Genomic DNA, 11,668 nt, shown 5'->3' on the forward strand with positions numbered 1-11,668 from the left:
AGTTCCTCTTTGAACTGGGTTCAAATTCTGTTACAGTCAATTATACGGTAACCCTACATGCTTTAAAACCTGGAAAAGACTGTTGATTAAATTACTTATTTTAGCTCTCGCTAACAAAGCAGGAAGCCACATTGCAAAGCAAACAAAAACAAGAGAAAGGAATGGAAAGCCAAGCCAGACCTCTGCTCTTTTAAATTGATTAAATCAATATTTCATTTTGAATTAGTAAGGTAAGACATTGCCACAGCAATAGCACTCTCTCATTCCTTTTGAGCGCAGTTAGCCAAAATCATCCATAGGAAAATAAGATTTCTAAGGCTTTACAAGGATGAATGAGCTTCAGTGAAGCCCTGTGCTTTACTTTTCAATAAAAACCTAAACCATATTTTAAACCTCTGGAATCGAAGTCTTGGTTTTCAAGCCAAAATACACAAGACCCTAGAAGAGAGGAAATCGCTTGGTCTTCTAGCAAATAAACAAAGTGGAAATGACTTTTAATTTTATTTACCACAGACTTTCAAAAATCTTTGGGCCTCCCCAGATTCAAAGTAATTTTGGCCAACTGTATTATTTCAAATCAGTCTCTGCTTGAAATTTTGGAGCGACTGAAAGCAGAAGAGCTGGCCAATTTACTGTTGAGATAAACCCTGCCTGCTTTCAACAGCAAATTAATCCTCATTGAAACTGTATAGTTTGTGATATTTGAGCGTAGGCAATATCAGTTGGCAGAGAAGGGTTTTGGTTTTTTGAAGATGAAACCCTCCAATGCTTTTTGGCATTAGTGGGTTTTTTTCCAATCAAGAGTCAAATGATTTATACTCTGCTAACGCAGACATAAAACAATGTCAAAATATCAGATTTGGTTTAGTATTGCTAGCTTCTGACCCTTCTTGGAGAATCTCACGATTTTAAAGAAATGTGGCCAGATACTGTGATCTAAATGCATTTAAGAGCTGAGCTCTATAAGCAACTTAGACCAAATCATAGAATTTTCTGTTCATGCAGAATGATCAAAATAGGGAGAAAAAGGCCAACAGACAATTTTTGTCTAATCTTGGGCCCAATCAGGTAGCAGGTGTGAATAAGCCTGGAGTCAAATGTGGATGACTGATAATGAAATAATAGGAGCACATTGGAGGAGACTCAAGGGTGCAGAATTCTAAAAAAAAAAAGAATCTTATTAACAGCAACAAACTTGAGTTAGCCACTACTCTTCTGAGCCTATGGAGGGCTGAGTATGCTCTGAATTCTGAATGGAATTCAGTTAGAAACAGAGAAGAGGAGGAGGAGGAGGAGGAGGAGGAAGAAGAAGGAGAAGGAGAAGGAGAAGGAGAAAGAGAAGGAGAAGGAGAAGAAGAAAGCACATGTTAAGAATGGTCTTGACTGGACAGTACAAGGAAAGAATACAGGACAAAATGTGGTTGCAAGTCTTATTAACCAATATGAGAACTTGATACTGCATGCTACTGGGAAAATCTGTACTTCACTTTAGGACCTAAAATTGTCGATATATCCACATAATGTGGGTAGATTGTTTATGTACCATCTTCCAAAGAATCTCTGACATTGCTACGAAATGATAAGTGGAACAAATCACTTCAAAGGCAATAGAATAACTGGCTTATGTTTCTGAATCATATTTCTGTACTTTGGATTATTTCAAATGGATGAATGTTTTTTGAGATTTTTATAAAAGGAAGGGTAGTGTTAGCATATTTTAAACATTGAAAATTAATATTTCAAGGGATCTGAAGGAAGGCATCAAAGAGGTGGGTGTTTCCCCCCTTTCCCACAAGATGTACAGACCGTTTCTGAATGTACCTGTATCACTTCTTTTGAGGGAAAGATGTGCAAATTCCTCTTTTGTACATTCTAGAATTAGACAGAGAGGTAAATGCAAGCCAGTTATTCTTCCCTTTTATTTTTTTGGTCTGGTAGGCCAAAACAATCAGACTGCATGCTTTGTTTACAGAAGGTTCCTGGTTTGGTCCCTAGCATGTCGTCTTAAAAAAAAGAACCAGCAACTTACGAGGCTAAAGTAATTCCATGGGAATTGCAATCACTAAGAATAATGACTGCCCTAATGGCCAGTCTCAATAGATGTGCATAAATCTTCTGTTTATAAAGGGCATATTCCTGCATCCTTTTCAATACTCCCAGACAAGGAAAAGAAGGCTACGCTCTACATGAAATAGATTAGCTGAAGCATCTGTCTGAAGACTCCCAAACAGTAAAACCAGAATTAAAACTGCCCTCTTAGCATACCACATTGAGCCTTTCAAATGTTATTTCTTGGTAACAGGATTAATTAATATTGGAATGCCATATGGATTTGCAGTTTGGCTCCCATCTGGGATTTAATGCCTCTGGGATTTAAACCAGGTTACTTTGATGCTCTTGAAAGCAAGGCTTGGTAAACAGCCATGTTTCATTTTTGAGATAATACATTTGCCATGGCACAGCATCAGAGAAGCAAAGGGGAGCTGTTTAATGGGGAGCCTAAAGAGATGTCTTGATCTTGAGATTATCTGTTAGTGATAGGATTCAGAGAAGTGATCTAGTGGCCCAAGGGCTACATCTGAGTTTTAAGCATATTCTTTTTTGCTTAGCTATGGAGGATTGAGAATGTAAAAACAGTTGAAAATACTCACATCATCTGTTGCACAGATCACGTTTTCTGAAATGCTTCTCTGCCTTTTAAAAGAAAGTGTATTTATTTTTAAATTAGAAAACTAACACTGAAGGTAGTGAAGTTGAAGATCAAATTACAGGAGTGCCACAAAGAAGACATGTTTCACAACATCTATACTACTGGAAAACATGTCCATCCTTTGCTTGTCCTTGCCACTCCTACATTCACCTCCTAGCTTGAACGAGATACCATTTTTTGTCAAATATTCTAAACCCTCATTTCTTCTGCTTGCCAATAAAAGGCATGTGAGGAATTGGAAGGAAGGATGGAGGCAGGATTGGATCAATCACTAGATCACGTGAAGTGTTAATACCACTTTATAATGCCTTGGTAAGGCCACACCTGGAATACTGCATCCAGTTTTGGTCACCATGATGTGAAAAAAGATGTTGAGACTCTAGCAAGAGTGCAAAGAAGAGCAACAAAGATGATTAAGGGACTGGAGGTTAACATATATGAAGAACGGTTGCAGGAACTGGATATGTCCAGTCTGATGAAAGGAAGGACTAGGGGTGACATGATAGCAGTCTTCCAATATCTCAGGGTCTGCCACAAAGAAGAGGGAGTCAAGCTATTCTCCAAAGCACCTGAGGGCAGGATAAGAAGCAATGGGTGGAAAGTAATCAAGGAGAGAAACAACTTAGAACTAAGGAGAAATTTCCTGACAGTTAGAACATTTAATCAGTGGAGCACCTTGCCTCCAGAAGTTGTGAAACACTGGAAGTTTTTAAGAAGATGTTGGATAACCATTTGTCTGAAATGGTGGTAGGATTTCCTGCCTAGGCAGGGGGTTGGACTAGAAGACCTCCAAGGTCCTTTCCAACTCCGTTATTCTATTCTGTACTAGGCTAAGCAAACTCCAAAAATGAACTTGAGCTCTAACAGAGCATACTTCTCAGATATAGAAATTCTCAGAGCGCTTCATGCCCATGTTCCTTCTTATACAAGAAGTGTTCCTTCTTTAACACCCGCTGCCATTACGAACATTGTGCCTCACTAATTGGCCATACTCTGAACAGGGAAAAATAGGGTGATATCTAAATTCCTCCTGTAGATAAATATAAAGACTTGCATCTTTTAAAATAAAATCTGAATTGGGTCAAAATAACAAATGAAATTACTCCAATTTAACAGGCAGCTTGTTAGAAGAATTTAATAGTGGCGTCAGAAGAGTTGTGAATTAGATTTGGGGCAGGGAGAAAAAAGGTTACAAAAATTTACTCTCACCATGATCACAATCAACATCTATTTTCCTCCTCCTATTTGTAACTTAAAAATAGGGAGCTCCAACCTCCGTACAGGCAGTCTTTGATTTGCAGTTGGTCATTTAATGATTGTTCACAGTTATGACAGATCTCCTCAGACCTTCTTATATGACCTATTTTTGAAGTTATGACAGTTGCACACATCCCCACAGTTACCTTATTGCATTTTAGGCACTTTGGCAACTGGTTCATCTTTAAACCATTTGCAGAGTGCCATGGTTACATGACTGTGATGTGTGGTTATTGTTTTTTTGCCAGTTTCTGGCAAAAAGTGTTCATTGGGAAAAATGGATGTGCTTAACCACCGCCATGTTTGCTTAATGACTGCCACCCAAAAATGGGTCTGGCCATGTGATACTTCAACTTACAACCGCAATAAGTTATGATCATAATTACTGGCTCAATTACGGTCATACATTGAGGATTGCCTGCATTTAAAATTAAATGAAATATTGCCAGCACATTGGATATGCAAGCAATGTGCAAATTCATGCTGCTTGCGCCAATGCTAGGAGACAAAGTTGGGGAAAAAAGGCAACTTAGATTAGCAAGAGCCTCCTAATATTCTTTGATACAATAAAAAGCTTCAGCATTCGGGTATACATATTTGGAATATAGCAATAGCACTTAGACTTATTTACCGTTCCACCGTGCTTTATACAGCCCTCTCTAAGCGCTTTACAGAATCAGCCTATTTCCCCCAACCATCTGAGTCCTCATTTTACTGACCTTGGAAGGATGGAAGGCTGAGTCAACCTAGAGTCTGGTGAGATTCAAACTGCCAAATTACAGTCAGCCAGCAGTCAGCAGAAGTAGCCTGCAGTACTGCATTCTGACCACTGCGCCACCGCAGCTCTTCACTGATATCACTGATTTTCCTGGTTTGGGTAATAGCTGTTGCTACATGAAGGCAATCATTCCCTTTGGAGACTCAAAGGGTTGGCATCGCACAACTTTTCCCCACAATGATAGTTAGTGATTGATGTAGGGACTGGTGTTTTTGGAGATAGTAACACAATGTTGTAATACAACAATACTGAAAGAAAGAGACGCTTGTATTCAATGTCATGAACACATGAAATTTCACATTATGAAATTCTGCTTTTTCTTTCTTATATACAGTGGGACTTACCTACTCCCTCTGATAACAGCAGCAATAGCAGTTCCATTTATATACCTCTTCATAGTGCTTTACAGCCCTCTCAAACATCATCAGCCTATTGCCCCCAACAATCTGGGTCCTCATTTTACCAACTTCAGAAGGATGGAACTGAGCTGAGTCAAACTTGAGCCGGTCAGAATAGGATTGCTGGCAGTCAGCAGAGTTAGCCTACAATACTGCCTTCTAACCACTGTGCCACCATGGATCTTCATGATGTAATGGAAATCAAATTTGAGATGACTTTGTTAGCCTCCCCCTCCCCCCATTGTCAATCTTGGGGTATGGGATTGATTAACCCATATTTCCTTTTTGGCATTTACATGATCCTTTGTTCGGACCTTGCACAAATTCAGATTGACCAGAATGTAATATAGAGACATTTCTACTTTTACCTTGGTTGACTGGAAGAGAAACCCAGAAGCACAAAACCATTCAGTCTTGTACTCCTCTCTACTGATGATCCTTGATTTATAACTATTCAAAGTTATGATCATGCTGAAAATAGCAACTCGTGACCAATGCTCACACTTAACAACCACTGCAGTGTCCCTGCAGTCATGTGATCAATGTTTGGGCACTTGGCAACCAGCCTGTATTTATGACAGGTATAGTGTCTTAGAGTCACATGCTTGCCATTTGAAACCTTCCCAGTGATTACTCTAAGAAAATCAAAGGGGGATACTGGGTTTGCTTAACAAATACATGACTTGGTTAATGACTTGTTGACTCACTTAATGAAAGGGAAGTAAAACTGGGCACAACTCGCTTAATGACTACATTACTTGGCAGTGTAAGTTCTGGTCCCAGCTGTGGTTGTAAACCAAGGACTAACTATACTCTAAACCTAGTTGGCAATTTGAGAGCAAGGCAGGAATGCTTTACGAGTTGACATTCGGCCTAATGTCAAAGCCAAGGACCAGCTAATTCTTGAGAATGAGTGGGAGGCAGTAAGCACTTTTGCCAAGCCCACTACTTCCACCTTCAGCTGTTGAATGCAGACAGAATTAAAACCAAAACAGGACAACTGAGTAAAAACAGAGGAAATAAGAGAAGATACACGTGACGAACAAGAAATGAAAAATGAAGCAGCTAAGGAGAAACTAGACATCTCTGGCCCACCCCAAAAAAGTAAGTAGATCAGCCCTGGGAAATACTTAGAAGGGAAATTCCCAGGAAATCTCAGGGCTACAGGCTAGACTGGGAAGTTGACAAGCATCCTGGGGAAAGGCAGTGGCTAAGTATTTCAGAGTTGTTGCCAAGAAAACTTCACAGAGATAGACGTTCGTATAGAAATGAATGAATTCTTTATTATGGCCAAAACCCAGGAACATAAAGTAGCCTGTTGGAACAAAACATCCAGACCAATAAAACAGAGGAATATCAAAACGATAGAGGATGATATATTTCTACAAGATAGGGAGACAGATGACCAGTTTGGCTTGATCTCCCCTCCTTCTGTGTTTGCGCTCAACTTGCTGCCTATCTGTCTATTTGCTGGTAAACAGGCAAGAAAGAATTCATTATGGAACCCTGGAAAGCTTCTTAAAAGGGCACAGGAAATGTATGGGCAGACTCCTGTAAAACAAGGTGTCCAAAGGCAGGTATGCTCCACCCTGAAATGTGACATGTTCATACAATCATCAAAAGTTCAGCTCAACTGAAAAGAGATTGATCCTTAACTGTAAATTAAAAAGTCTTCCCCAGGATGCAAAACCTTGGAAACGAAATAATATTTCCATGCTTGTGAACAGTATATGCTTCGGTTGCTTAGATTTATAGTCTACCTGGCTTATTGTAGAAAATCTTTAATGCTTGGAGGTAAATCTCAAATTGTAGCCTTATAATATTAGTGTCGATCTTAATAAAAGTTTCAATGAAGGGTGAAGACCTTTAAATTTCTTTGCCGGGAAAGCTATCTTTTCCACACTGACTAATTTATTTAATTACCTGTCTTCCATGGCTGATTCCTCTGGAGCTGCATCAAATGGTAAGAATGGGCGGATTCTGCAATGCACTCTGATGTTGCCTCTTAGCTCCTAGGGTTGCAACACAGAAACCTAATTATCACTGTTACTATTGATGGATAGCATGCAAATCCCACATGTCTTCCAGAAACACATTGCTGCCTAGATAATGTCCCAAATGGCAGAATATATAAGACCATCTCATGATCTGACATTAAACACATTTATTTTGGCAGGAAACCTCAGGAACGTGAGTAGAAGAGCAAGACTGTTTATTGTTAAGGATCCTCAATCCAGTCTGTTACTACAAACAGATAAGAAGAGAACTGCAAGCTTGGAGCAGAAGAAAATATTTTCCAGTTACATTATGTCATTATAAAGTTTGCAGCTTTTACAGGTTATTATTTGCAGAAAGCAAAATATGCCTTCAATTCAAACACAACTGCTATGAGGTGCTTTTATACAAGTGGGGAAATGTGCACAAACCGCAACATTTACTACCTTGGGAATCTCAATTTTGTTTTAGTCAAATCCTAGGCTTTGGATTATCGAAAGCCAAGCCTGGATGGCAACCCAAACTCATTTATAGGCTGTCCTAAGATACAAGTTAGTTTGCAGATTGTATAGGTAACACAGGTAGCCCTCAACTTATGACCACAATTGAGCCTAGAATTTCTGTTGCCAAGTGAAACATTTGTTAAGTGGGTTTTGCCCACTTTACCATTTTTCTTGCCACAGTAGTTAAGTGAATCATTAATAGCAATAGCACTTAGACTTATATACCGCTTTATAGTGCTTTACAGCCCTTACAGAGTCAGCATATTGCCCCCAACAATTCAGGTCCTCATTTTACCCACCTTGGAAGGATGGAAGGCTGAGTCAACCTTGAGCCTGATGGGATTTGATCTGGCAAATTGCAGGCAGCTGGCTGTCAGCAGAAGTAGATTTCAATATTGCACTCTAACCACTGTGCCACCGAGGCTCTATTAAGTTAATAACCAGGGGTGGGATTCAACCGGTGTTACTACTGGTTCGGTGTAACGTTTTGCGTGCATGGGTAAAAAAGCAACTAAGCTGTGCCGTCCAGACAGCTGAAAAGCGCTGCGCGCAGGTGCATAGCATTTGGAAAGCCACTTTTTCCCTGCTCTTTTAACTGCAGCTGTGCCGCACAAAGCAGCTGAGGTTGAAAAAGCAGGAAATAAAGGACAGGTAAGAGCCCAGGCGGGTGGGTGGGCCAAACAGCAGCAAACACAGAACCGGTTCAGTGTCTTCTGCTCTTCAGAGCTAACGGTTCTATAGAGCCAGGCAGCACCAATAGCATCCCACCCGTTAATAACATTAACTTAATCTGTTAAATTAGTAACATGGTTGTTAAATGAATCTGGCTTTCCCATTGACTTTGCTTGTCGGACAGTCGTAAAAGGGGATCATGTGACTCCAGGACACCACTACCGTCATAAACATGAGTCACTTGCCAAGCACCTGAAATTTGCTCATGTGATCATGGGGATGTTGTGATGGTCGTAAGTATGAAAAACTGTTATAAGCCTTTTTTTTTCCAGTGCTGAGATAACTTTGAACAGTTTACTAAGCGAACTGTTGTAGGTTGAGGACTTCCTGTAGTCTAACTTCATTGTAATTTGTTGGGGAAAAAAATTATGATTGCTTTCTAAGGTTGAAGCCAGGATTTCACAACAGTGACAAAGCGTTCAGTGTGATGTCACAGGGCAAACCACAGTCCTTTTACACCAGGGGTGTCAAACTCAATTTCACTGAGGGCCACATCAGGGTTGTTTTTGACCTTGGGGGGCAGGTGGGCATGTCCAGCTCGATGTCACTCATGTCAGGGACGCCTGTGGTGGCCCAAGTGCTCTGCCAGCGAAAACGGAGCTCGGGAGGCTGCGATGGCCTCCTGTAACCCTCTGCCAGTGAAAATGGAGCTCGGGTGGGACGCATGCAGCCCTCCTGAGCTCTGTTTTTGTTGGCAGAGGCACCACAGCCCGGTCCTTCGCTGTTTCAGGGCAACCCTGCAGATCTAAGGGGGTAGGCCTGCGGGCCTTGAGTTTGACAACCCTGTTTGACACCTTTGTGTGCAACGTCACGACACAAGTACAAAAGAGGAAAAAAACCTGCCTTGCTAGGTATATTTTGTAATTTGCCTCCTTCCACTCCGGATGCTCAAGAAGATTAATGGGCAATGGGAAGTAATTGTTAATAAAGTAAAAGCGAATTCCAAAATAATTATACAGGCCTGTTCAGACATTGTCAACTTAATTATCAAGATACTTACAAGTAGGTTGTTATGCAATACTTTTCTTCTTTGTTTTTCTTTCCTATATCTCTCATTAATCTCATTCAAGGATTGTTCAAGTTCCAGTGTTTTAACCTGAAAGGCTGGATAGAAGTTTTCACAAATGTTCAATGAACTATTACATGTCTTCCTTGGTGAAATAGAGAAAGGGGGCTTAAATGATTACATGCAAAGTTCTACAGGCAATAAACAAAGACAAACAATGTATATTTCATAAAGCACGTAAAAGACTCGGTTACACCTCTGGCTTCGTTTACACACAACGCTAAATTAGAATTTTTAACCAGGATTTCTTCAGCAAGCCATAATGATTTGGCATGAACTATAATGCTAAGCTCTAATGTGGATTCATAACAGAGTAATTTTAAATGGAACAACCACATCACATCTGTACACAATGTATGTTGGACTTTGTTCATGAACTTCCAGAACAACTGGTTCCTATTGATGGGAATAAAACGGTAGATAAAATGGATCCTTATCTGATGTCGCAGCATTAAAGTTCTTGCAAGGTAGGTCATATTGTAAAGAGAATATTCCACCACCATTCTTGTGCTCTGGGGAATTTCCCCCTTCCCCCCCCGGTCATTTATTTTTGCACTAGCTCTACTGCTTTATCAGTGATAAAGCACCCCATGGGAAGCCTCAAATAAAAGGGTAACTATCTGCTTCTCCTTTTTCTTTGCTATTCTGACAAGTATCTGCTCCACAAATTCTGTATTAAATAAGGTCCCAGCATCAATAGAGCTGCTGTGGTACAACCTTCCCAAACCAAATGGTTTCCAATCACTTTGGTTGATAAAACAGCTTCGAGAATTCCCAGCCAACAGTTCAAAAGGTTTGTTGTAACCTGTCAGTGGCTCAGTCCTCTAAATATCTGCTTGATCAATTTTAATCAGTATATGTCTCTTACTTTCCATGGTCTCCTTCTGTAATTGTAGCTTTTGGACAATGAGTAGAACTTGAGGGAGAAAGCTCTCGCTTTGATGGTGGATCTCCCTTGAAAATTGAAGGGCAGACAAACGGAGATTCTGCATGTCTTGTTGTAGTCTCTAGATCACAAACATAAAGAGCTAGTGTTATGTTAGGTTGTAGAAATTTAATGTCTATTTATGGATCTGGTTTTTCTTCTTCTTTTTCTCTTAGCAATAGCAATAACACTTAGACTTATATTTTGCTTCCCAATGTTTTAGAGCCCTTTCTATGCAGTTTATAGAGTCAGCATATTGCCCCCAACAATCTGGGTCCTCATTTTACCAACCTCAGAAGGATGGAAGGCTGAGTCAATCTTGAGCCAGTGAGAATTGAACTGCCAAACTGCAGGCAGCCGGCAGTCAACAGAAGTAGCCTGCAGTACCTCATTCTAACCACGGCACCACCACGGCTCTTACATATACTGTATGTACACAGTTTATGTAATGGTCTGCAGGAATAGCTTTGAGAGGAAGAAGGGAAAAGAGAACCAGCCAGTGCACTGGTCAGATAAGAGAGATCCCAAGTCTGTAGAAGGAATGAGGACAGGGAAAGTATCTGAGAAGGAACCTTTTTGTTAGTTTGTGGAAAGTAAAGGCAAGATGGGGCGATATGTGCTTTCCGACGTGGAATAATCTATTATTGTTAGTACTCATGATTTCGAGTTCTTGTCCAGACAAGCTGAAGTGACTGAGAATTTGAAACATGCTGAACTTTTCCAGTTCTAATAAACCTCTTTACCTGTATGGCTCTGTGAAGCTGGATTACAATGGATTTTGCAGTTCCATGAAATTTCTTCGTATTATAATAATAAGCAAAATTATGTTCTGCTGAGCTGTTCCTAATTATTCCTTGATTCTGCTTTTAAGAAAAATAAACACCTGTTACTCTGAAGAGAAGTAGTTTCCAAATTAGAAATTTCCAAAAATCCAGCAGTATAAAAAGCAGTAATAATAATCACTATAAAATTCATTGTTAAGCTTTCTGACTGTATTGTATCATACTGAACTTGATTGAAGATTCAAAGCTTTTTCTCTAGACTCAAAAATGCCTTCTATGCCAATCTTGGCAATTTTAAGATTTGTGGACTTCAGCTCCCAGAATTCACAACCCTTACAAGGTCTCTTCCAATTCTGTTATTAAATATTCTGTACATCTTAAACAGTTAACAAATCAAAGTATCAGACTAGAGTAACTGGTGATCAATAGTGAATGGAGCAAAAGAAGAGGAATCAGCCTAGGTAGAATCAGGGAGTAACCATGAATGGAACCAATTAAATTGGAGTAACCAAGGGCTAGTCA

General features: G+C 39.9%; 1 protein-coding gene across 1 annotated transcript in view; it reads right to left on the reverse strand.

The window, feature by feature from the left end:
- KIF25 (kinesin family member 25) overlaps nt 1-11,224 on the reverse strand; it is a 37,900-nt gene extending 26,676 nt beyond the window's left edge. The window contains exons 1-5 of the mRNA XM_026704999.2: nt 11,108-11,224; nt 10,308-10,446; nt 9,374-9,477; nt 7,067-7,155; nt 2,652-2,694 (exon numbers count right to left, since the gene is read on the reverse strand). Of these exons, the coding sequence (XP_026560784.2) occupies nt 2,652-2,694; nt 7,067-7,155; nt 9,374-9,477; nt 10,308-10,431 (360 nt within the window). The 5' untranslated portion in view covers nt 10,432-10,446; nt 11,108-11,224. The remainder of the gene's footprint in view (nt 1-2,651; nt 2,695-7,066; nt 7,156-9,373; nt 9,478-10,307; nt 10,447-11,107) is intronic.
- Nucleotides 11,225-11,668: the final 444 nt, after the last annotated feature.

The sequence above is a fragment of the Pseudonaja textilis genome, chromosome 1 (assembly GCF_049901715.1).
Source record: "Pseudonaja textilis isolate UNSWEBS1 chromosome 1, rPseTex1.2, whole genome shotgun sequence".
NCBI lineage: Eukaryota > Metazoa > Chordata > Lepidosauria > Squamata > Elapidae > Pseudonaja > Pseudonaja textilis.